Source organism: Capra hircus, chromosome 24 (genome assembly GCF_001704415.2).
Source record: "Capra hircus breed San Clemente chromosome 24, ASM170441v1, whole genome shotgun sequence".
Classification (NCBI taxonomy): Eukaryota; Metazoa; Chordata; class Mammalia; order Artiodactyla; family Bovidae; genus Capra; species Capra hircus.
The window spans coordinates 43,528,411-43,555,267 of NC_030831.1; the positions used below are offsets into that span (position 1 = coordinate 43,528,411).

At 42.1% G+C, this 26,857-nt stretch overlaps 1 protein-coding gene across 2 annotated transcripts; it reads left to right on the plus strand.

Moving 5' to 3' along the window:
* Positions 5,835 to 26,380, plus strand: SEH1L (SEH1 like nucleoporin). 2 transcript variants are annotated; one of them, XM_018039707.1, is made up of 9 exons: positions 5,835 to 6,066; positions 8,808 to 8,858; positions 12,613 to 12,759; positions 14,789 to 15,000; positions 18,748 to 18,846; positions 20,707 to 20,847; positions 21,545 to 21,702; positions 22,942 to 23,092; positions 25,712 to 26,376. In XM_018039707.1, exons 1-9 carry the CDS (start codon positions 5,956 to 5,958, stop codon positions 25,908 to 25,910), a joined length of 1,269 nt encoding a protein of 422 aa, XP_017895196.1. In that variant the 5' UTR covers positions 5,835 to 5,955; the 3' UTR covers positions 25,911 to 26,376. The 2 variants fall into 2 exon arrangements, with proteins under 2 accessions (XP_017895196.1, XP_017895197.1); XM_018039708.1 differs by having other exon boundaries at positions 5,865 to 6,066; positions 24,089 to 26,380.

Here is a 26,857-nt window from a genome sequence, read left to right on the forward strand (position 1 = left end):
TCATTTATCTGACAATAGCCTTGCATCCGGAATATTTAAGGCTGTCTCACAAATGAATAACAGAAGGACACGGACACTTTGTTGTCATGTGGACTATTTCTCTATTTACAAAAAAAAAAAAAAAAGCTTTGCTGCTACGTCTGGGTGCTGATACTGCCAGAAAGTGTGGCTCAGTTAACCTAGGGTGTGATCTGGGCAAGAGGAGCTTCAAAAGTTCCCCATGTGGTTCCAGTGTAAAAGTGAAGGTGGGGGTGTCTGTGCCAGGCCAGGGACCAGTCCTAGGAGGGCAGGGAGGGCTGTGTAATTTCCTTTGTAGAACCCAGTGCTCACTGTGTGTGTTTCCTACGACTGCTGAGCAAATGACCACTAATGTCATAACTTAAAACAACCCTTCCCTTACAGTTCTGGAGGCCAGTAGTTCAAAGCAAGTCTTAAGGGGCTAAAATCAAGGTGTTGAGATGTCTTGTTCCTCCTGGAGGGTCCAGAAGAGCCTCTGCTCCTCACCTCCTCCGACTTCTGGAGGTGCCTACGTTCCCGGGCTCACGGCCACTTCGCGCCAACTTCTGCCTCTCATCAGGTCATCTTTGCCCTTGATGCTGACCCTCCTGCATCCCCCATAGGACTGTCTGACCTCTTGAATAGTCCAGGGTGCTCGCCCATCCTAGGACCGTTAACTTAATCACACCTGAGCAGTTTCTTCACTGTGGAAGGTAACCTCTTCACAGGTCCTAGGGATAAGGACGTGGACAGACCTGATGGGCCTTGAATCCACTGCTCAAGTGCAGTTTTTCAGATGACAGGAGAACTGAGTCCTATCCTCTCCTTGGAACACAAAGGGCTTGGGAAGTTTACACGGCTGTCTCCAGCTACTCGGCAAAGTGACCTGCAAAAAGATTCCCCTTCTCCCTAGACGCCACGGCACCACACGTCAGCGCCCCAGATAACTGCTCTGGGCAGTGATCACAGTAGCAGAAAACTCCATTTTTTCCCTCAGATCCCAGAACAACAAGCCCCATGACAACAGGAGACCCAGAAGACAGTCAGGCCCCACCTCTCTCTCAGCCCCAGAACTGAGTGGAGATCCCCACTGCCCCACCACTCTCTTCCCTCCTCACACCCAACCTCTCCCTCCCTCTCTGTTTAGTTGCCTGAATTCCTGACAAGGAGCATCAGGAATGTCCTGCCCTCACGTTCCTGTTGAGGACTCCAAAGCCGCAGGGTTCCAACCATATCGACTCCATCCTCTGGCTCCACGCCGCCACCTCCTGCCTGGCCAGGCCTCACCAACATTTTCCCACCCAGATCTCCCACACCCAGGTGTTTGGTTTGATCCTCAACAAATGACAAATATCCTGACGGTCAAGTGGGTCTGCTGGGAGGGAGCTGGGCCTCTGGAGCCCAGCCAAGTACACCGGTTAGGAAACTCCCAGACTGGGCCTCTCTGCAGTCCTTAACACCAGTAAAAGTCCATTATCTTGTAATTTTATTCCTACCATGTGCTTTTTTTAAGGAAAAAAATGTGTTTATTGATGACTGTGCTGGGTCTTCATTGCTGCACAGGCTTTACTCTAGTTGCAGCAAGCAGGGGCTACTCTCTAGTTGCAGTGTGCAGGCTTCTCAGTGCAATGACTTCTCTCGTTACAGAGCACGGGCTCTGGGGCATGTGGGCCTCAGCAGCTGTGGCACATGGGCTCTAGAGTACAGGCTCAATAGTTGTGCTGTACAGGCATTTGAGATCTTCCTGGATCAGGGATCGAACCTGTGTCTCCTGCATTGGCAGGCAGAGTCTTTGGCACTGAGCCACTGAGGAAGCCTTACTATGTGCTTTTAACATGTAATTCAAGTGAGAGTGGGAAGAACAGAGCCGAGGCTGTGCTTTCCTCAGGCCCAGTAGCCACAGCCACCCTAGTCCTGAAACAGAGTCTTCCTGGCAGTTCAGTTCACAGCTGTCCTCTGAACCTGTGCAGGAGAGAGGCCGAGTCTTTCATCCCAGTGCCAGCTGTTGCTTCTACACCAGGAGGGAGGCTCGAATGGCAAGGTGAATCCTGGCTGGTGTTCCAGAAGCAGCCTCCCTTCTCACCAGGCCTCAGCTGGGCGCATGTGGGTGGTGCCCTCCTTGCCAGCTTCCTCTGCCCTTCCCAGCACGGCTTCTTCTTCTGCCCAAACCGGAAGACTTGCCCTGGGCTCTCTGCACCTGGATTAGATGGGCAGTGGAGCAGAGGGCACCTGTCTGCAGGACTGCTTTCTCCCTAAGGTGCTGCAGGGAGAGGGAGGGAGAAGGCTGCCTCTCAGATGCTCAGGAAGGGGTCACAGACGCCTTGCCCAGCCAGCCCTTCTCTTTCCAGACGGTCACCTGTCAGTCTGGAGGTTACCCCTCTTTCTCCCTCTCTTGCCCCCACATTCCTCCTCTTGGAGTGGATCTTCCATGGATCTCACGTTTCTGTGTGTCTTGCACACAAGGCACTGGCTTCCCTTTGTTCTGCTTAATCATTTCAAGAACATCTGTCCAATGAGCAGTCTTTCTTCAGAGAAAAGGCAGTGTGCCCACACCTTTAGGTGGTAGAGAAAACATGAACTCCTGCTTGTCATCAGATATTCAGGGTGTCCCAGCTCAGAGATCCTTCTGAACTCCCTGTGCAGTGTTGTCCCCAGCGATGTCTGGGCTCTGGGAGTGATGCAGGAAGTTGCAGGTGCTCTGACTGCTGTGATTGTTGCGGCTAATAACAGGTTCCTGCCAGCCCAAGCCCGCTGAACCCAAGAGCCTGCATGACCCTTCCCAGTAGGGTCCCCTCCCAGGGTCTGGATTCAGGGCAGCTGCAGGCTCCGTCTTGGTGTTCTGCGCTCAAGTGTACTTAGCTAACAAGCACTGAATTTAGAAACATGAAGATTTCATTTCCAATTTGATGATATGCTGTCTGCTCTGTTATAAATCATGGAAATTTTCAGACGTTGCCTTGCCCACAGCTAGGAATCTGCCCAGTTGCTGTGCAACTCAAAGTTCTGCATGAGATGTTTTAGTGCCACCTACAGGTCGCTGTCTCTGGAGGTGCTGTGGACAGGTGGTGTATCCCACAGCCCACCCAGTGGGGTGGGGGACCATGCACGGGTGAAGCTCAGCAAATGAATGCAGAGCTAAACAAGCTAAAAGGAAAGAGTATTGTACAATTTATGAAAGTACAAAAACAGGTGAAACTAATTGTATCAGGGTGTTGCAGAGAAACAGAACCCATAGTATATTCGTTAAATCCCTTAAAATAAATCCTTTTCATATAAAATAATATAGAATAATTTATATAGCATGTCTGTGTAAATGCACAGAGAATGCCAATATATATTTATATATGGTTTATATTTAAAGAGATTTATTTTGAGGAATCAGCTCATGTGACTGTGAGTGCTGGCAAGCTGAGGTCTGTAGGACCAGCTGTAGGGCTGAAGACTCAGGCGGAATTTCTGTGCTACAGTCTTGAGGCAGACTTCCCTCTTCTGTGGGAAACCTCTGTCTTTGCTCTTGAGGCTTTAAATGGAATGGATGAGACCAATCCAATGCTCTGCATCTGCCTAGCACAATACAACTGTCCTGTGCATAGTTCTCCCTTAGATCCAATCAGTACAGTGTCATGAACGGGTGCGTGTGGTAACTCATAGAAGAGAACAGCAATTGAGACCCCTGTGGACTAAATTATGGCACAGGACTGAAGAGTGACACACGCCTGAGATAGGTCAGTGATGGTGTGGTGCTGGCCTTGCCAGATGAAAGCCAACTGCTCCTGGGGGTCTTTACTGACAGGGGAGGGAGAGAATGGCATCTGTCAGATCAACATCCGCAAAGCTGGTGCCGGAGATGTGTAAGTTCTCAAGCACTGAAGCCACATCAGACATCAGTGAAACATCCGAGAGCTCTCCCTGCACACAGAGTAAGGCCATGTGAGGACATAGCAAGAAGGTGGATGTCTGCCAGTCAGGAGTAGCACTCTCACCTTGAAATGAAGTCTTTTGCCACCTCGATCCATGACTTCCAGACTCCAGGCCTGTGAGAGAACACATTTCTGTTGTTTAAGCCACCCAGTCTGCGGTATCTTACTGTGGTACCCAAGCAGACCAGGACAACTGTGAAAGTGCATTGCTAGCCAAGCCTGTTAAAGCAAACTGTTTCTGGTGGAAATCTTAATTAGCAAGTATTGAGGGAAATGCATCTGTCAGACCCAACTGCTGAACCAGCTCCCATGGGATGAGTTAATCAGTTTGAGCAATGAAACAACATCTGTAATAGCAAGGGCAGTTGCAGTGAATGCCTGCCTAAGTATACAGTAACGCACCATTATTCTCCAAGACTCACGTGCCTTCTGCACAGGCCAGAGGTAAGCAGCACTGGGATGTGGTGGGTGCCACCAGCCCTGCATCCTTCAAGCTGTTATTGGTGGCACTAAGCTCTGCAGTACTGTTTCTGGCTCCCTACTCTTCTCAGCAGGGGCAGCTCTAGTGGTGTCCACTTGACCTTTCCCAGCATATAGCCCTCCTTCCACAGGTCAGGGAACCAACTCAAGGATTCTCCCTGTTGCCCAACCACATTCCAGAACCAGGGAAATAACCACAGGATGGCTCTGAGGACCCACTGTGAGACACACCTGAGCCAGAAAACCTCTGGTCAGCTGACCTCCTCAAGGCCTGCTCTGACTGTGGATCACAGTGATGTTTTGGGTCTCCTGAAATCAGGGTCAGTTTGGAGCTGCGTGTTCAGAATTCTTGAAAAATCTAATTATTTCCTTTTCCCCAAAGCATAATCACCGTGGTAAAAGGCCCCAGGTCCCCTGAGGGAAGGCTGGAAGATTCAGTGTGTATTTTTGGCAGCACAGTAGGGTCTTTCCTCAAGGTGATCTGGCTTCCTCTTTATTCAAGGGTTTTTGGGTCTGTAAACTGGGTCAAGTGTGATATTGATTGTAAGGCTGTCACTCTGCTTTTATGAGTTTTGTGAGTATTTTCTCTGGCAACGAGTGTCTTTGATCTTAGAGCAGTTACAGTAGTTCTCAGTTATCATACCGGCAACTCACGGATTTGGGGGTTTGCCCTTGACGTACCGGGCTACAGTCCACACTGTCACATGTATGTGTCCTCTTAAAGTACCAATAAAATCTTACCATTTTTAGTGGGAGGGGAAAGGCAAGTGAAGGCGTTTCCAGTAAGGCCAAACCATTTCTGCAGATCCTGGGGGAACGGAGACTGCCGGGGCCCCTCCGGGGCCCCTCCCTCCCCCACCCAACACGCTGGACACACGCTCCTTACGCACCGCTAATCTCTCCCGGGCCCAACGCGATGAGACTGACTCAGGGCCGAGGCTTGCAGATGATAGTCTTAACCTTCACATTCCCCTAATTTCCACACTTCGACGGAGAGCTCCTTAAGCCCCCTTATGGCACCGACGGGCTTTCCTTGTGGCTAAGCGGGTAAAGAATCCGCCCGCAATGCGGGGAGTCCTGGCTTCGATCCCTGGATTGGGAAGATCCCCTGAAAGAGAGAAAGGCTACCCACTCCAGTATTCTGGCCTGGAGAATTCCATGGACTGTATAGTGGATGGGGTAGCAAAGAGTCGGACACGACTGAACGACTTTTACTTCATTTCACTTCAGGGCACAGACTGCGCCGCAGCCAGGCGACAGAGTAACTACCACGGCCCCCGCCACGCGGTGTTTGACCGGCACCCGGGCCTTGACTGGTACGGCGAACCGGGGGCGGAGCCTTGCGGGGCGTGACGGGCAGGGGGCGGGGTCCCGCGGGGTATGACGGGCCAGGGGGCGGGGCCCCGCGGGGTATGACGGGCCAGGGGGCGGGGCGAGCGCAGCCCGGGGCGCGCGAGCAGCACGCGGAAAGCACCGCCGTGCGCGCCCCGGCGCCGGGTCCGGGTGGGCTGCGGTCCGCGCGCCGCCGCGCCGGAGGCGGGAGGGGTCCGGCGCAGCCATGTTCGTGGCGCGCAGTATCGCGGCGGACCACAAGGATCTCATCCATGATGTGTCTTTTGACTTCCACGGGCGGCGGATGGCCACCTGCTCCAGCGACCAGAGCGTCAAGGTGCGGGCCGAGCCTGGAAGCGGGCGGGACCTTGCGCGGCCCGCTGTCCAAGCGAGGGGCGCGTGGAGAGGGGAGTGCTCCCGACTTGAGGCGCCTTGCCGGGCACGAGGCCCGGCGGCTTGGCAGGCGGGCACCCTCCTCCCGGGTATTGTGGGGTCACTGCCGCCCGGGCCGCCTCTCCGCGGTTGTCTGCGTGCGTGCGTGCGTCACGGCGGCGGGCGCGCTCCCGCTGCGGGGGAAGCAGGGCGCGCCGGTCGGCCAGGCTTGCCCTGGGCTCCAGGCTGGGGCCGGAGCACCTCGCGGGAGGGGGATGTCTCGCTTGGCGGTGGTCGGCGGGACCTAGGCCCGCTCCGCGGGCGCCCGTCGGATTGGGCTCCCTCCGTCCATGTACTCACAGCTGGGCCGCGGCTGCGCGGCCCTCGCTGACGGATCTGTGACGAGGCCCGGGTTTTCTCTCCACCCGCCGCGGCCGCGTGACCGTCGCGATAATTGGCGTCCGTTAACCGAGTAGGTTTCCTTATCCGCTTAAAGCTGTCTTCTAGAGGATTGTCCCGTGTGCGGAGTATTTGTCGGGGTGTTGCAGTGAAAAAGCTTCGTTAATCCCGCTTTTTGTGTTTTTTTGGAAGTTTTCCTTAGGCTCATTCCAGTAAAGAAATTAATGAGTATTTTAAAAGCTCTTGAGAGTACTTGGTAGATTGTCTTTTTGAAGGTTGTACTGTTTTACAGCTGCCGGTGAATAGTATCGGTGTGATAGTTGTCCGTGTCGGACATTATCATTGCATTTTCTTCTTCAGTGTTTTCATTATTGCAGTGAACTACAGGTAACAAAATTTACCACCTTAACCGTTTTTATTAAGTATGTTTGTATCTTTGCATCGGTCACTGCCATCCTCAGTTTGCACTGTCCGCATTAAGCATGACTCACCGATCCCTGAAGCGTCCACCCCTGACCCCCGCCCTTGTACTTTCTGTCTCTGAATTTGGCTACTCCAGCGGCCTCATACAAGTGGGATCATACAGGATTTGTCTTTTTTGTGACTGGCTGATTTCACTTAGCTTAATGTTTTGAAGTTCATACGTGTTGTAGCATTTGTCATAATTTCCTTCCCGAGAAAAGGAAGCGTTTAAATAATCTAAAAACTTTTAAAGAGGCTGAGTATATGTATCTGCATATACCACATTTTACGTATCACTCATCTGTTGGTGGAGTTTGGTTCCTTCTACATTTTAGTTGTGAACAGTGCTGCTGTGAATGTGGGTGAACAAGTATAGCTTTGAGACCTGCTTTCAACTCTTTTGGGTGCAGACCCAGAAGTGGAATTGCTGAATCACATGGCAATTCTATTTTTATTTGAAAAAATTTTAATAATTTTTATATATGTGTTGCTGTTCTTGGGCTTTCTCTAGTTTAGGAGAGCGAGGGCTACTCATCGTTGTGGTGCTCCAGGCTTCTCACTAGCGGCGCTTCTTGTGGAGGATGGGCTCTCTGTCACGCAGGCTTCAGTAGTTGCGGGTCATCAGCTCTAGACAATGGACTTGGCGTTGGCAGGCAAATTCTATCCACCGGGGAAGTCCTGTTTGAAGTTTTATGAGGAGCCACAATACTGTTTTATCATTACATTTTAAAAAATTGATTTATTTGGGGGACATATTACATTTAAAAAACCTGATTAAAATGTCACGTTATTGTAATGTCTATTTTTTGTTGGTATGAAGGTTCAGTGTTTTGTCTTTGACTGTTATATATACAGTTGAGTCTCATTATTTGCAAGTTTTGTATTTGTGAATTTGCTTATTCTATAAAGTTTATTTGTAACCCCCAAAGCAACGCTCATGGTTATTTGTTGACATGACCAGGTGGCAGAAAAATTGGAGTTGTCCAGGTTGTGTTCCCAGCTGAGGTTGGACACGTGACACTCTGCCTTTCATTCAGGCTTTCATAGTGTAAACAAGCGTCCTTCTGAGTGTGTGTTTGGTGCCACATTTTTCACATTTTCATTCTTTTTGTTGGTGAATTTCACTGGCTGAAGTGGTCCTCAAGTGTAGTGCTGCATAATGTCCCACAGCAAAAAGGCTGTGAGTGCCTTCCCGAAAAAGTATGTGTTAGGGGAGCTTCATTCAGACCTGAGTTACAGTGTTGGTGTGATTTCAGTTCAGTCACTCAGTTGCATCCGACTCTTTGTGACCCCATGGACTGCAGCACGCCAGGCTTCCCTGTCCTTCACCAACTCCTGGGGCTTGCTCAAACTCATGTCCATTGAGTCGGTGATGCCATCCAACCATTTCGTCCCCTGTCCTTCTCTTCTCCTGCCTTCAGTCTTTTCCCAGCATCAGGGTCTTTTCCAGTGTTCAGTGTTAGTGAATCGATAATGTATACAAAATAAGATGTTTGCAAACATGCACAGGTAAAACAAGGTTATTGATAGGTTGGTTGATAAATACATCGTGACCAGAGGCTCCTGTGAATTGTACCTGTTTCCCCTGCGGGGGAGTGGTCAGTGACTTTCTAGGGCAGCAGCACCATAAGTGTCTGACTTGAGTGGCACTGTTATCATCTCCATTAACTATTGGAGCGAAGGTTCCTGGACTGACATGTCCTCAGTCCTCAGTAAATATGTGGTTGAATGAGTGAATGTTTACTTACTGATTTTATCTTTTGTGAATTTATGTTTCCCTCCTTTGTCCTCACTGATTCAATTAATTTTAGGAATTCTTGGTACAAAATATCTTTTTTCTTACAGGTCTGGGATAAAAGTGAAAGTGGGGAATGGCATTGCACTGCTAGCTGGAAGGTTAGTATTTATTTTTATGGTGATTTTAAAAAATTGAAACATTTACTATTGGGTAGCATTAGTGACTTTGTTCAGTTTTGAGAATTATAAAATTTATACCTTTTACTTTTTTTCACTATTAAAGTAGCAAATGTGCTTCAGAAAATTTGAAAGTAGCATTTTTAACCTAATTGTTTTTAGCATCTCAGTATGTCTTTCTTATCTCTTTCCTTTACATATTTTTTTAATAGTTGTGATGTTTTGTACATAGCTTTATTTTTTGCTTTAAAAAATAGCTTTACCCCAGGTAGAGTTTTACGTATCTTGAGAATCGTCAATTTTAAATGTACAGTTCAATGAGTGTTAGTAAGTTTATACAGTTGGCAGCTCTACCACAATCTAGTTTTAGAACACTTACCATCAACAATGAAATTTCCCTTGTGGCAGCTTGGGAGTTAATTTTTCCCTTCTTATGCCCCAGGTAACCACTGAACTGTTTTCTGTTTATAAAGTTTTACTTTCTCTAGTGTTCTTGCCTGGAAAATCCCAGGGACAGGGGAGCCTGGTGGGCTGCCGTCTATGGGGTTGCACAGAGTCGGACACGACTGAAGTGACTTAGCAGCAGCAGACATTTCATATAAATGGAATTCTACAGTATGTAGTTACTTGTTTGTACTTGCTTTCCTTAGCTTGTTTTTAAGGTTCATCCATGTTGTGGTATGTATCAGTGGTTTGATCCTTTGTAAAGCTGAGTAGTAGTCAGTCCATTGTATAGATAAAGCCACATTTTACTTACTCATTGACTATTTGATGGACATTTGTTTGTTTTTAGTTTTTGACGATTATGAATGCTATTATGAACATGCCATACAAGTGTTTGTGTGGACATTTTTGATTCTTCTAGATGTCTAGGAGTAGAATTGCTGGACTGTGTAAGGTAAGGGAATTAGAGAAAGCGAGGTTCAGAAAAAGAACGAGACTGGCACTTTACAGGAACAGATCACCTTTAATGAGGCAAGAAGGGGCTGCAGTCAGATTAGTGAGCTGCTGCACTTACTCAAGAAAAGAGTAAGTATGTATAGGCATGTATGTGGAAAGTTACTGTTTTATTGGGGCCTGTTCTTCTCCAAGGTTGTTCAGAGTAGTTACCTCTTAAAGGGCTTGGGCAAGGAATTTTGGAGATCTGCCAGAGGCTGGACCAGCTGGGAGCTGGGCGTAATCAACCTTAATGTCCATTTTTTTCTTAGGGTGAGAGAGTTCTTTGTTTTGCATAGAATGGTGGGGAGGATCTGGAGGGGAGTTTTTAACTCCAGGCTATTTTGAGCCAGGTAACTTTCTTTCAGACTGTGTATAATTTTAACTTTTTTGAAAACTGCCAGACCATTTTCCAAAGTGCCTAAACCATTGTATGTTCCCAACAGCTATGTATGAGGGTTCCAGTATGTCATTTTGATCATATTAGTAGCCATCTTCAGTTCAGTTCAGTTCAGTCGCTCAGTCGCGTCCGACTCTTTGCAACCCCATGAATCGCAGCACGCCAGGCCTCCCTGCCCATCACCATCTCCCGGAGTTCACTCAGACTCATGTCCATCGAGTCCGTGATGCCATCCAGCCATCTCATCCTGTCGTCCCCTTCTCCTCCTGCCCTCCCCTTCTCCTCCTGCCCCCAGTCCCTCCCAGCATCAGGGTCTTTTCCAATGAGTCAGCTCTTCGCATGAGGTGGCCAAAGTACTGGAGCTTCAGATTTAGCATCATTCCTTCCAAAGAAATCCCAGGGTTGATCTCCTTCAGAATGGACTGGTTGGATCTCCTTGCAGTCCAAGGGACTCTCAAGAGTCTTCTCCAACACCACAGTTCAAAAGCATCAATTCTTCGGCGCTCAGCCTTCTTCACAGTCCAACTCTCACATCCATACATGACCACAGGAAAAACCACAGCCTTGACTACACGGACCTTAGTTGGCAAAGTAATGTCTCTGCTTTTGAATATGCTATCTAGGTTGGTCATAACTTTTCTTCCAAGGAGTAAGCGTCTTTTAATTTCATGGCTGCAGTCACCATCTGCAGTGATTTTAGTGGGTGTAAAGTGTGTCTCATTGGATCTCGGTTTGTATGCCTTTAATAACTAGCCCAGTGTTGATAGCATTTTCATGTGGGTGCTTGTCACTTACTTACCATCTGTGATGAAGTGTTTATTGAAATCTTTTGTCCTCCACTCTCATTTTTTAAATTGTGGTGAGAGTCAGCATAAAGTTCACCATTTGAAGTAAACAAATAAATGTAAATGCATTTATTGCATTCTCAATATTGTACAATTGCTTCCTGTATCTAGTTCTAAAACTTATTTTTATCACTTCAAAAGGAGGCTCGTATTTTTGCTTTATAATTAACAGGTTTCATTAGTACTTTGTTATGTTTTAAAACATAAATACAGCAACAAAACAAATATGACAACAGATATACCCTATTTTGCTTACTAATTGATATTTGTTTGCTTTTTATTGTGATGAATCCTTTGTGCAGTCCTTGTTCTTTAGTTAGATCATGCTTTACCTGGAAGCTAACATTTAGCAGAATCTCACTGTGCTAGTGCATCTTTGACTTAATATGCTATATAAATTAGAAAAGTGAAATAAAAAGATTAGACAGAACAGAGGATAAAAATAAAGGTGCAAGGACTTCCCTGGTGGTCCAGTGGTTAAGACTCTGGGTCTACTGCAGGGGGCACAGTTTCAGTCCCTGGTCAGGGAATGAAAATCCCACATGCCAGAGGCCAAAAAAAAGATGCAGAGTTTACCATTGGATGATGACATTGTTACCATGTAGAAATTATTGAATTATGAAAGTGTTCTGAGATTGAGTATACAAAAAGTATTAGATACACGGAAGCCTAAAACAGATTTTGTGAGCGTCATGGGTGGACTGGTGCTTGTGATCATATAGTATTTTTATTGGAAAGCACAGACAATTCTATTGATGTTAAATGCTTTAAGACTTTTCTGCCTTTTTTTTGTTTGTCAACATAAAGAGTTGAATAATAGTAATTTAATGTTTTTTCATATGTAAAGATAGTGCTATTGAGCTTTAAATTATTCCCTCACAATTTGGAGATGTGGGCTTCCCTGTATTTGTCCTCTCATTGCCTCTTTTCCTAGCCAGACATCAGAATCATTTTAAGCATTTTGTTGCTATGGTTTCTTATACTGTCAGGCTTTTGAAGCATATAATTTTGATTAATCTTATTTATTAGATGGATGTTCCCTATTGAAGCAATTTGCAAGTGAAAAAAATAATGGACTGATAGAATCTCTGTTTAAAAGCTTTGTTAGGTTAAACTCTGAACCAGATCTCTGTTAGTAGCACTGGAAAAGGTCAACTTTATCCAGAAGGGTTTTTTTTAATTCATAAAATGTTAGAAGAACTTGATTCCAGAAGAGCTGTAATCCTAAAGATGAAGCATCTTCTAAAAGTTAAAAGTTCTAGAATTTAGCTTGTTTTATTTTGGCCATGCTGCATGGCATGCAGGGTCTTAGTTTCCAACCAGAGATTGAACCCGTGCCCCTCTGGTAGAAGTGTGGCACTACCAGTGGTAGAAGTTCTAACCACTGGACCACCACCAGAAAATTCCCTAGAAGTTAAATTTTTAAATGTTAAATTGAGTAGCTTTTTCTGTTTGTTGGGCTAAAAATATCTGTATTCTATTTCTTCAAGTGACATATGTGTGAAAAATGAGTAAACTCCTCTTTTTCCATTTTTTTCTTTTTTTGATTCCTCAGACACATAGTGGATCTGTGTGGCGTGTGACATGGGCCCATCCTGAGTTTGGACAGGTTTTGGCTTCCTGTTCTTTTGACCGAACAGCTGCTGTCTGGGAAGAAATAGTAGGAGAATCAAACGATAAACTGCGCGGACAGAGCCACTGGGTGAGACATTTGTTAGCAATGAGTGGGCCAGTGGAAGCCAGAGCACCCGAAGAGCAGTGATCTTTCTAAGGACACTTGGGGAAGTGAGACTTTCAGTCCCATCCCTCTGACCTACAGGGAGGGGAGAGGGCTGCGGATTGACGGATCACCAGTAGCCAGTGAGTCTTTCATGCCTGTATAATGAGGCCTCCATCAAAACCCTAAAAGATGGGGTTTGGAGGCTCCTGGGCTGGTGGAGATCTGGGGACCTGGCGCTGGCAGGAGCATGGGGGCTCTGCGCCTGTCCCTGACCGTACCCCGTGGGTCTCTTCCATGTGACTGTTCCTGAGTTACAGCAAGCAGTGAGAAGCACAGGTAACACCCGGATTTTGGACTGGTACGTGAAGAATGACGGTCTTGTGGGACTGAACTCTGCATTACAGAATCTGATGCTATCTACAGGTAGTTAGTGTCAAAACTGAGTTGAATTCTCCTTGGACACCCTTCTGGTGTCAGAATTGTCTTGTGGGTGTGAGGATTAGCCCCCAGCCCCGCTCTCCAGAATTGAAATTGTTACCAGAACCCTTTTACTTCTTTAGGGAAATGTCTAATCAAGTCCTTTGTCCATTTTTTGTTGTTGAGTTGTAGGTGGGAATTCTTTATGTACTTTATTTCCTTAACGGATATGTGATTTCCAAATCTTCTTTCTCATTCTGTTAAGTTGTCTGTCCAGTCTCTTGATAGAGTGTTCAAGGGTTGTGTGCAAGGATTTCATGAAGTATAGTTTAGTTTTTCTTTTGTTGCCTTCTGTTTCTTGTATCATAAGTCATTGCCAAATCCATTGTCAGGGAGACTCTGGCCAGAATTTTCTTTTAAGAGTTTTATAGTTCAGTGCTTATGTTTAGGCCTTTGACTCATAGAGTTAATGTTTGTATGTGACATAAGGCAGGTATCTATCGTAATTCTTTTGCACTTCAGTGTCCAGTTCTCTGAGTACCTTTCATTGAGAATATTGTCTTTTCCCTATAGAATGGTCATTGGCATCCTTGTTGAAAATCAAGTGACTGTATTTGGAGAGTGGTGGCAATATGAAGGATTTTTTTGTTCAAACTTAATGATTTGTATTTAGTGTTTCAGCATTGGTGTTATATTAATTATTTATATTATAATCCTGTAATTGCTACCACTCCTAAACCCAACTTATAGGAGTTGGGTCCCAAAACTATAGACAGTAAGCTGTTGATTTCTAAATGTTGTTGACAGTTTCAGTCAAAAGTCAGCTCATGTAGAAGTCGGGTAGTAGCTGGTTGGTATCTGCCATGCCAATTTCCAGAACACCAGCTTCCTACCACTCTCTTGGTCTCTGCTGCATGCCTCTTGGTCCGAGCAGGGTTAACCAGCACTTAGACTTGACAGGAGAAGTTGTACTCCCTCCTTTTTACTGTCTAAGGATCTTAAGGCTGTTTGCAGCCTGCTTAGCATGACAAAACTGCCCGTATGAAAATTCTAGCATTTTCTGCTTTTCTCCTATCTGCCTAAGCGCTTCCCAGGTGGCGCTAGTAGTAAAGAACCCACCTGCCAATGCAGGAGACGTAAGAGACTTGGGTTCAATCCAAATTTGGGAAGATCCCTTGGAAGAGGACATGGCAAACCCACTCCAGTATTCTTGCCTGGAGAATCCCATGGACAGAGGAGCCTGGAGGGCTACAATTCATAAAATCGCAAAGAGTCAGATACAACTGATTTAGCACACACGCTGCTTAAGAAGAAAGAATTTATCTAATTTAATAAAGTTAGGCTTCACAAGGTCATCTTTCTTCTGCATTAAAGGAGTAGCTGATTATAGGTCACTGATTGTGAGCTTGTGTACATGGTGTTTTGCCAGGTCCTTTGGAGGAAATAGAGGCCGCCCCAGTTTTTGAGTGTCTTTTCAAGGTGGTACAGTTTTCTGAGGAAGTGGCAACGGATCTCTGTGATTCAGAGCCTGTGCTCTTTCACCCTGACATCCTTTCTTTTTGTGTGTAGTTTACATTGGTTGTTTTTCTTTCAGGTCAAGAGGACAACGCTGGTGGACAGCAGAACGTCCGTTACCGATGTGAAATTTGCTCCTAAGCATATGGGTCTCATGTTAGCAACATGTTCAGCAGATGGGATAGTTAGAATCTATGAGGCTCCAGACGTCATGAATCTCAGCCAGTGGTCTCTGCAGCATGAGATCTCATGCAAACTCAGCTGTAGTTGTATTTCTTGGAACCCTTCAAGGTAGGTGATACAAGCCTAGTAATCATTACACTTAGCATCAGATGCTTTACTTTTTTGAATATGCTCTTCTTAAGTGGTCTTGTTTATCTGTTTTTAAAAATATATATTATGTAGAATAATAATTCTCTTTTCTCCACCCTGTCATGTCTCTTATCCCTCTGTTTCTACTCCATATAAGAAGCTAGCCACTGTAAACATTCTGGTGCACTTTCTGAACTTTTCCCATGCATATACAAGTAAATATTTTCTGCCTTTATAAACACACACATATATATACACAAGCACACCCAGGTATATGCTATCATGTTCAAGTGGACCCAAAACACACAGACGTGTATGGACCAAACATTTTCCTTTTTTTTGGAGTTTGCTTCTTACACTTACAAATACATTGTGGGCTTTTAAAATAAATTTCTAGTTTAAAATTTTTTTTGATTGTGTCGGATCTTGGTTGCAGCACGAGAGATCTTTTCGTTGCAGTGCAGGGGCTTCTCTCTAGTTGTGACATGTGGGCTCCAGAGGACAGGGGGTCTGTAGTTGAGGTGTGTGGGCTCAGTACTTGTGGTGCCCAGGCTTAGCTGCCACGTGGCATGTGAGATCTTTGTTTCCTGACTGGGGCTCAAACCCATGTCACCTGCTTTTGACGGCAGATTCTTAACCACTTGACCAGCAAGGAGGTCCCCTCATCGTGGGTGTTTTCCTGTGTCTTAGTGCGTCTAGTCCTGTCTTACTCCTTTCCTTGATGCACAGAGTGTGATTCTAAGACTATCACTATTTTATATTTTAAGTGGTTTCCTTATGCCTCTGGTTCTTGCCATGTTATCTTTAAACAGAATTTATACTTACTCTGTGAAAGATGACTTTAGTACATTAAGAAAGCTTTCTACTTGTGAAGATGTGACAATATATTTTATTTGTTGTTCTTCAGTTGTATGTAATTGTCATAATTCAAATACTTCTCCACTTAGTGATTTATCAATTTTCAGACTGTATGTTGACTCACCTCTTTTAAAAAAAGTGGAAATTAGCTCTTTTTTGCTTCTATCACACATTTATGCTCTCATTTTCTAATTTTTTGTTACACTGCTTGTATAGTGACAAGATTTATAGTATTTGTCTTTATGTTTTGTAAACCTTTAGTACATGTAAAAGTACTTTTATCTTTTGATTATAAGTTGATTCAGATTCTAAGTAGCAACTGAATTTGTAAGACTAGATAGTATTCATTCTAGACACAAATTAATCTGTTTTCGTAGCTGTAGTTCACAGAATAATGTGACATTGACTTTGACAGGTGCTCTTTTCTCGTTATTGATTCCTTTACTTCGGGTTATATTTAGGTGTCACAGTTTTCATATCATGAGTTGTCTCTGGATTTTTTGTTTTCCTTTGGTCACACAGCTCTTAAAGTAACTTTTTTTTTTTCCTCCATGGGGTTGATGGCAAACTATAAATTCTAGAACACCTGAAAATGTCTTAGTTTTACTCCATGCTTAATTATAGTTTGGCTGGCTCTAGAACTTTGGCTAAGTTCAAAATGTAGGAATTTCAGAGATTTTTAAATTTTAGATTTTTAAAAGATTCTTGAATCTTCTAAATTTTAGTTGGTGGGAAGTGTGCGGTCAGTCTGATACTGGATCTTTTGTAGGGAGCCTATTCTTTCTGGAAAGTTTTAGGATTTTATCTTACAACTACTTTGAGATTCAAGTATATTCTGTGAGTTTGTGGTTTGTCCATCTTGACAGTATAATGGCTTTTGATTGCAGAAAGTTCTGAATTTTAATATGGCCACATTTAAGTCTTTCTTATATGTTGTTGTGCCTTTTTTTTTTTTGAGAAATTCTTCCCCACCTTGATGTTATCAAGTGTATTCTGAAAGGTTTTTGGTTTTGCCTTCCCTCTGGCTCAGCTGGTAAAGAATCTGCCTGGGTTCGAGTCCTAGGTTGGAACTATCCCCTGGAGAAGGGAAAGGCTACCCACTCCAAGTATTCTGGCTTGGAGAATTCCATGAACTGTATAGTCCATGGGGGTCGGAAAGAGTCGGACACAACTGAGCCACTTTTACTGTCACTCTTAAGTCATTAAACCTCCTGGAATTGCTTTGTATCATTGAAGATAGTGGAATTTTAAAATTTAACCAGGATGTTTCCAGGTATTTTTTCTTTATTAGAAAAGATTTCAAATATAGTAATAATACAATAGACCCTCATATATCCATCACCTTGCTACAATAATACAGAGCCAGTCTTGTTTTTGTTTGTGAGTGCCCCATGACTTATTACAATTGGTTGGTTGGTTGATTGATTTGCTATTTATCTGTTTATTGATTAGAGGTTGTAGCTTCTAGAATTTCCTCTTTAGTGGTAGTGGTTGAGCTCTTTTTCCCTTAGCTTTTTTGCTGTCTTATGTCCTTCTGCTTCCTGAAATTCCTCCAGATTTCTTGATTTCTGATGGAATATTCTGATTTCTGCACTCTTACAGTGTATTCTTTCATCTTTTCATGGAGTTATAGAAAGGAGTTGCCAGTGATCAGTCTCCCGTATTCAGAGAGTTGGATGGTTTTGCTCACTGTTTAATTATTTGGAAGATGGTTTAAGTGTGACCTTTTTTTTTCTAAATATACAAATGAGGTAATCCTCAATTCAGGTTATTATCTGGATGTTTTATAATTTATTTTTTAGAATATTTAACAAACAATTTATATTTTCAGTGATTTTAGAATATATTATAAATGTACTTGTCCTTCCTCAGATATTTAACATCGTGAAAGAATAATCTGTGGAACACTGAAAGAAGAAATCTTGTGAGATATAGAAACTACCATAATTTACACTCCTTCGAATAGCCAGGAATTATAGTATATAACTTGTAATTTTATTTCGTCACTATAGCACTTTACAGTTTACTTGGTGTTTTTCTTATATTAGGTGACTTGATCTCGTTATCAGAAGCTTTAGTAATAAAGACCTAAATTTTTACTTTTTTAAAAATTACATTATGTTTTCAGCTCTATGAGATTGGCAGATCATAACATCAAGACTAAACAGTCTTTAAACATCAAGGTTAGACAGTACCTGTATGTCACTTTCATAGAGGTATTACTTAATCTGAATGTGGGAGGCAAGGGAAATCAGTATCTAAATAATTAGACATAGAAATGGAAAAAAAAATTAACCTTGAGTTCACCTCAGAGTTCATTCTTTTATTGCTTATCTTTTGCCTTTTTAAAAATGTAGTTGACTACAAATGAATGTGGAGACTTAAAGGATGATAGGCATGCCTTCCTAAGGATGGTCTTTTCTACTTTCCTCCTCCATTGGGATGGCATTCTTTTTGTGCAAAGCATGTAAAAAAATTTTTTTGCCATGGATTTGGTCACCATAAAGTTACTTTTTATGTAATAGTTAATGACCAGATTTTTTAGGAAAAAAAATTCTAAGATTTCTTAGGTGTTTTTTTTTTTTTTTTAATCAGTTGAATGCTTGAAGCCTTTTCTTTGGGGAAAAGGACTACTTTCTATCTCAGCCATAAGAAAATGTGGTAGAAATATGGTGAAAGGCTGGTATTCCTGGTCCCCAGATGAGACCTCTGGGGTACCCTTCCTGGGAGTGCGGCACTGGGCATAGCAGGGGTTTAGTCCACAGCTGACTGGTGGGTTGCACAGCTGCTAGATGAGTTTTTAATTGTCTGAACTAAATGTGTGTTGATGTTATAATTGAGAAAACCCATTTTTCTCTTCCTTTCCAGCTCTCGTGCTCATGCTCCCATGATTGCTGTAGGAAGTGATGACAGTAGTCCAAATGCAATGGCCAAGGTTCAGATTTTCGAATATAATGAAAACACCAGGTCAGTACTGCTTTGGTTTAGTTACTGTTCTGAATTGCAGTTAATTTTTTAAAATGTTATTTCTTTATTCATTAATTCAGTTATGCATTATTTGTCATATTTACTGATTTCCTATGATATGCTAAGTTCTCTGTTCTGGTAATAACTAAATTGAGTGATGTAGCTGCTGTTGCTGCTGCTAAGTCACTTCAGTTATGTCCGAATCTGTGCGACCCCATAGGTGGCAGCCCACCAGGGTCCTCTCTCCCTGGGATTCTCCAGGCAAGAATACTGGAGTGGGTTGCCATTTCTTTCTCCAGTGCAGGAAAGTGAAAAGTGAAAGTGAAGTCACTCAGTCGTGTCCTACTCTTAGCCGACCCCATGGACTGTAGCCTACCAGGCTCCTCCGCCCATGGGATTTTCCAGGCCAGAGTACTGGAGTGGGGTGCCATTTCCTTCTCCAGAGTGATGTAGAGGAAAAGGTAAAATTGGTCTCCCACTATGTACCATCATGCAGGGAAAACAAAAAAATGCAAAATGGTGATGAATTTTATAAACTGGAAGATTCATTCAAGAGAAGACTGTAGAATGAGTAGGAGTTGGCCAGACAGAGAGAGTGCAACTTTCCAGGTGGAGAGAGTGAGCCAGTGTAATCTCACTGTGGTTGGAACATAATGGGTCAAAGGGAGACCATGAGGTGGGAAACCCGCAGGGCTTATGTCTTCAAGACCTCCTGCTTAGCGTCCTGTCTTTATTTTAAGGGTATTCTGAAGCTGTTAAAAGACTTCCGAATTGGAGGGTAACAGGATCAGATGGTCTTTTAACTCTTCCTGAGATGTGGAAATAGACTGTGGTATAGCTTCCCTTTTTTTAGAGATTTTTTCTTTTTTTCCTTAATTTTATTTATCTATTTATTGTTTTTGGTTGTGCTGGGTCTTTGTTGCTGCTCAAGCTTTTCTCTAGTTGCAACAAGTGGGGGCTACTGTCTAGTTGCAATAGGTGGACTTCTCATTGCAGTAGCTTTCCTCTTTTTGCAAAGTCCCGAGCTATAGGGTAAGCAGGCTACAGTAGTTGTGGCTCTCAGGCTCTGGAGCACAGGCTCAGTAGTTGTAACGCATGGGCCTCAGTTGTTCCGTGGCATGGGAGACGTCCTGGATCAGAGGTTGAACCCCTGTATCCTGCATTGGCATGCGATTCTTTAAGACATAGCCACTAGGGTAGGTCTGGTATAGCTTCCTTTATCGTCACTTAAAAAAATTCAGTTCTTGCTGTTATTAGCACAACTTTTTACCCTCAAATCTTGGGAAATTCAGGTACCCTTTTTCTTAAAAAAGATATTAATAGCTAACAAAGCAAGATCTCATTCTAACTTTTCGTTAACTCTGTTTGAAGTTAAACTTAAGAAAATTGAAGGAAGAAACCTGGGAGGTTATATTACTTTCCTAGGGCTGCCGAAACAAATTACTACAAACTGGTGGCTTAAATCAGAAGTTTATTCTCATACTTCTGGAGGCTGGAAATCGGAGATCAAGGTATTGTCAAGGCTTGCTGCCTTCATACACCCTCCTTGTCTCTTCCAGCTTTTGGAGGCTCCAGGAGTTCCTTGGCTGAGCAGCATAACTACAGTCTCTGCCTGGTCTTCACGTGGCTTCTCCTCTAATGTCTGTTCTCTGTCACCCTGAGATCCTTAATTATATCTGCAAAAGCCCCTTTCCTTAGGTCACAGTCTCAGTTCCTAGAGGTTGGTGCTGGGACGTACTACACACAGCAGAGGTGAACACTACTACATATGAGCAAGATGGAATAATGGATATACCTAAACATATGGCTTTGTAAAATTTTCATTTATGATAATTTTAAGGTAAATTGTTTTTTCATTAGGAAATATGCAAAAGCTGAAACTCTCCTGACTGTCACAGACCCTGTTCATGATATCGCCTTTGCTCCAAACTTGGGACGATCTTTCCACATTCTTGCCATAGCAACCAAAGATGTGAGAATTTTTACATTAAAGCCTGTGAGGTGAGTTTTTGAAACAACTAATTTGAAAATTCTCTTACCTTTTGCTTATTTTCATTTGTGGAGGAAAGTACAGAGGCAAGAATGATCTGAATAATAGATTCTTATGAACATTTTATCTATAAATATATGACTTTAGGGAATGGGGAATTGAATAAAGAGAGAGATATGTTTTCTTAGTTGTGTTTTATTTAGGCAGATACTAAAAATGAATTAGATCCTCTGAATATAATTGGACGCTATACATGTTTGAAGGAATGAGAGGTGGCAGTCTACTTAGGGAAGATTAGCGCTGAGACATTCTTGTGAATAACCTATTTAGCTTTAATTTTGGAATTCTGAACCTCAGTTCTTTTTCTTTTTTCCCCTCTTTCTCTCTTTTCTTATTCTTCCTACTACTTTTCTTTTTAAAAAGTAATCATTTTCATCTCTCTTATTCCTCAGCATTTTGTGGGGAATAAAATCCTCTTTAGTTGCTGAGTGTCTTTTATGCAGTAGGATCATGCCAGGTACTGGGGAGTCAAATGAAAATGACTTGGCCCAACTGTCAGATGTTACAGAGGTCGGGGGTGGATATGGATATGACCTTCTGGTGGCATGTATGTGAGACCTTTGTTATTATTTAGAACAATGAGAGTGTATGAGTGTATGTGTATGTCCATACTCAGAATTCCTTAGGAATTTTTTTTTTTATTAACAGGAAAGAACTTACTTCCTCTGGTGGGCCAACAAAATTTGAAATCCATATCGTGGCTCAGTTTGATAATCATAATTCTCAGGTCTGGCGAGTGAGTTGGAATATAACAGGAACAGTGCTGGCATCTTCAGGAGACGATGGCTGTGTGAGGTTGTGGAAAGGTAATAGTTCAGTGGAAGAATTGTTGCTGTATGTTGCTACTTTAGAATTTTCCCTTAGAAATGTAAACTCAGAGATATGTCTGTGGTTACTTTTAAATTAATGTCTCATATTGTTTTGAATCTCTATCATTTTACCTAGTTCATAGCAGTGATTGACTAATTGAATTACATTTCCGTGTGGAATAAAGTAGAACTAATTGTGACAGAATATACACTACCTCCAGAGATACCATTTGCTATGGGTGTAACTTGTATGAGTTCGCTACAGACTCAGGATACAGTCACCTCTTGATTGAACAATTGCTTTAGCCAATTAGCCCTTAGAAGAAATTTAGGGTCTTCCTCACTTCTCTACAGCTCCCAAAAGTTAGAGAATCTTGAGGCCACTGATTCTAAAAGTTTCACAAATGCCAAGCAGAGAGAAGGCGCTGTGGACATTCGACACTGTGGGTGTTGTGGTCTGCTCTTCTCCATGGATGTTTATCCGCTGGGCAGGGGTGCCATGGTCTGTGCACCACTCTAATTGGCAGCATCCCTTTCTGAGGATGTGATCACACCCCAGTTCATTTCCCCTGAGAAGTGGCCGTTCCTAAAATGCAGTTTGACTGAGTCTCCTGGGGTCAGCTTTGGGAGTTTGACTGAGTCTCCTGGGGTCAGCTTTTGGCTGTGATAGTACCAGCCAGGCCTCAGGGTCTCTGCTGCCCTGTCTACCTCTGGACTTTAGTCAGGACAGCCCCACTCCACCCAGCAGGCTCCCTACTTGGATTTCCTGGGCTCGGTGGCTTTAGTGACCAGCTTTGCATCCAAACCATTAGGCCAAGCTGAATAAGCCACTCAGACCCCAGAGGTTCTGTTACCTACATCCACGGGGACATTAGATACCCACGTGACTTACACCTGCTTAACTGAGAATGTGACTCTGTTACCCACACATCATACCTGAAATTCATTGTAATGAAGACAATTTATTTTGGTATTAATGTGATAATGTGATAGCTTACATCTGTCAATATGTATCTTGTAAGGAAAGGAGTGGTGAAAGTTTTGTTTTTTAAATTAGTAACTCTTTAAAAAACTTCAAAAAATAATTGTTAAAATCGAGATATATGTGTTTCATATCTCTGCCATTAATCCTAAGAGATACATAGCCTGTAGGTCTCTCTTATTTCTTTAAGTGTAGATTTGTGCACTGGAACATAGTTGTTAGTAATGTTGATGAGTTGACCACTTTCCTTCCAGCTAACTATATGGACAACTGGAAGTGTACTGGCATTCTGAAAGGTAATGGGAGCCCTGTCAATGGGAGTTCTCAGCAGGGAAACTCAAATCCGTCCATAGGTTCAAATATCCCAAGTCTTCAGAATTCACTAAATGGATCTTCTGCTGGCAGGTAGGCTGTTTTGTGAGAAAACTAGCAATTAAGTTTTAAATCATTCAGGTGGCCATACTAAAGGTGTGTTATTTTGTGGGTTTTTAGATTGAATCAAGAAATTCGCACATAATTGTGACACTAGAAGAGAAAGCACTTTAGTATCTCTGTATTTGGTTTGTTACTTGGTCATAATATTTACAGGTAGGTTATGATATTGTGATACTTAGTGGTCTACCAGAGACGTGTATAACTGGGAAGTAGTGAGATGAAGAGGAAGTGTGAGACAGCGCTGGGGCTTGTAATCGAGAGGAGTCAGTGTCATTAGTGATGGGAGGGTAGCCTTTGAGTCAGGTTAAACTAAAATTGTATATAAAACACATGAACTAAGGCTTTGTAGAAGAGTGAATTAAGTGTTTTTGTGTGTGTGTGTGTTTAAAACTTTCATGGATATTATAAGAGGAAATGGTAAATTGAATTGATTTTTAGAATTTTTAGTATATTTTAGATTCGCAAAGCATGTTTGATGTCATTAGAGTCATCCTTTGTTTTCATATTCCAATTTCAAATATGAATTTGTAAGGTAAAATTATTTTAACATGCCTTTGTGAATAATTTGGAATACTATTAAGGAAAATTTAAAGCACAGCCTTAACAAACTATACTGTACTGGTTCTTTTGTCAATTTAAGAGAATTGTATTTTAAATTTACTATTTTTATATTGTTACATTTTTATACAGAAGTCCTGCTTTTTGATTTTTAAGTATTTGTATAAAAACAGCTTCAGGTACCATAGGAGATATAAGAATACAAAGATTATTTCATGAAGCAGAGGATAACTAGTGTTAATTCTTTAAAAAAAAAAAAAATCTAGTGTTTGGTTGCTGCCTGTACTGCATATTTTCTTTTGTAAAGAGCTTTGAAGTTTTGATCTGTGTTCTTATTGTGCCAATAACCATGTGTGTTAGATCTGTGATGCATTTTCCCTTCTCCATTTGTATTATGTCCTTTAACAGAAAGCACAGCTGAGTACCAGCTAACTGGAGTAACTTTGCTGTTTTGCTGCTTGTTGCATGCACACAGGAATGGAAAGCGAGCTCCTTTTCCCCTTCCCCAGCGCCGTTTGACCTCTCCCAAGATACACCAGCAGCCTGCTTACTACTAAACGCAATCCAAAAGGCCTTTAAAAATACAGTGTATATCATTTTTTTTGTACTAGCCAGTTTATTGACACTTACTTAAAATTTTTGAAATATAAATGGAGAGGCTTTTTGTTGAGACACTGTCACCAAAACAATTTTTTGAAATATTTCTGAAACTCACGGGTTTTAAAATTAAAAGATTGTTACCATCCTCAGTAGTTGGGAGGAGGGAAAATATCACTATTCCATCTGGAGAATGTATATAGACTTCTGTCTTTTATTTTCTAAAACAGTAGGCTAAAATGAATTTTTATAATTTCAATTTGAGGATTGACTAAGTATTTTTCATAAAGATTGTTTTGAGTGCTAATTTGTTTACTTTTTGTAGAATTGGTTTATACATGATACTATTCAGTATAACTGTTATTTCTTTGAAATGTTTAAACTATTATTAGTGAAAGAGTGAGAGAAATAGTAGTGACAGTAACTTGACTGTACAGTTTGTAGCCAGACAACATTTGGTATTGCTTCATTTATATTTTGGTAGTAAAATGAAAACATCGTTGTAAGTTTTCAGTTTATATTCACTAAAGAGGTAAATATTTCTAATACGTGCTTGTATATTTTTATGGTGTGATTTCATGGCTTAAGGTTTCCTTCAAGTCAAAATTTGGAAACATATAAGAAGCAGATATATAAGCATACTATAAGAAGCAGATAAAGCTTTGCTAAAATTGTGCGTGCATGTTAAACCTCCAGGTTCCATGTCCCAGGATTTTCTTAATTTTGTTGGCTGCTTCATTTAGTTCATATCCTCTGATGACAGAGCTATAAATCTTTTTTTGAGAAAATGCTAAAGTATTACGGGTAAGTTATAAAATAGTAGGCTAACAGTAGGACATATTTTTGAGCCCTTTTATTTATCAACATTTTGTACTAATCAAAGGTTTTTGCAGAAAAACATCTAAGTGTATTCAGAGACTGTTTCTTGGAAAGTATGTTGCAGTAGCTGGCCATACCATGTGAGCGTCTCCCTGAATTGGTCCCGAGAGTCATGTGTGCACTAAAACTGCTGTTGCTACAGGGGAAGTGTTGCTTAAAGAAAAGCTTATGTGATATGTAAATTTCAGGATAGCATCAGTATGTTTCTGAGAGATTAGAAAATGTTTTAAATTATAAAATTAATGTCTTCTTTTGTAACATTCATACTGAAGATTTTTTTTTTAACATTTTAAGTTTAACAGATTCTATTTCTTTTTTCAAGTTTCTATACTTGCTTAAGCAAGCCTAATTTGAGTAAGGGTCTTGATTTTGCTGTTATGTTCTGTTAGTTTTGGCATGAATATACTAAAGCTTTTTTTTCTAGCATGTGTTTTCCCCTCTTTGGTTCTCTTTGTATTTACTACTTTTCTCTTTTTCTTCTGTTTTTTTTTTTTTTTTTTTTCTCTGTTGTTTTTGTTTTGTTTTGGTGTTTTGTTCCTGTCTTCATTGTTTCAGGTATTTCTTTCCCCCTCTGGATTCCCCACGGGCTGGATCGAGATGGTCCAGTTATGCCCAGCTCCTTCCTCCTCCTCCTCCTCCTCCTCTGGTAGAGCACTCTTGCGATGCTGACACTGCCAGTCTCCAGTATCCTCACCCTCGCAGACGATCTCTCTCTCGGCCTCTTAATCCCTTACCTGAGAATGAAGGGGTTTAAAAAACACTGATTTAACACTTAAAGGCCTTATTCAAGTGCTTGTAAATGCTTTCATTCCTGGCTTTTTGTTTTTCTTTCAGAAGATTTTTCTAATTTAGGGTGTGTCTTGCATGTATTACAACCAGAACATGGTGTTTGGAACCTAAATGTGTTTGTGCTTTTGCATCAAAGGAATATTTGTTTCATTGGTTGATAACCTTTGATGAAATGATGAGACGTGTACACACAACATTAACTGTGAGTTACACACAAATGGTTGACTTCAAAGTGCCTGTTCTGTACATTTTATTTTGAACCGTTATGGTGTTAAGTTTCTTATGGTTTGTCATACTGGTTAATGTGAAAGCATATCATAAAGTTCACCTTGCCTTTGAGACATACGGAGAACTGTTTTTGATTTTTCAGGCTAATGTTGCAACTGACTAGTTTGTAAAATAAATCATTCCTGTGTATAAAGCAGCAAAACATAATAAAGACTGTTTGGTCTTTTTTTTCTTTTAAAGAAAACTGCCTTTCACTACTTGGAAATACTGTTTAAAGCTTTTGTAATAATTCTCCAAGTAGATTATTTAATAAAATATATTTTTAAATATATGAACCTGTTGCCTTATAAAAATAGAATGGATTCTATTTGATGGTTTGTAAAGCTTATATCTCCTAAAATATCACATTGCTAAAAAAAAATCCGAACAATCAGAAACTGAGGGATGATCATGGCATTAATTAAGAAGTTAGAAAGTTAGTATGTAGACTAACATCTAGATCCAACAGATGTCTACTTAGACTATTTGAACAGCATTTCATGTGCGTGTCAGCTAATCACACATTGATGGTAGAGCTGTTATAAATGTATAACTTAAAATCTAATTTTCTAAGACATTTTCCTATCAATAGACACTCTCCTCTTAAACCCTAAGAGCTTTTTCACATGCAAGGATAAATAATGT

Bases quoted from the DNA above. Each gene is read 5' to 3' on its own strand.
- SEH1L (XM_018039707.1), top strand. From the start codon at position 5,956: ATGTTCGTGGCGCGCAGTATCGCGGCGGACCACAAGGATCTCATCCAT. The intron at 12,760-14,788 runs GTGAGACATTTG...TTTTTCTTTCAG, and splicing joins TGCGCGGACAGAGCCACTGG to GTCAAGAGGACAACGCTGGT. The intron at 21,703-22,941 runs GTAATAGTTCAG...CTTTCCTTCCAG, and splicing joins CTGTGTGAGGTTGTGGAAAG to CTAACTATATGGACAACTGG.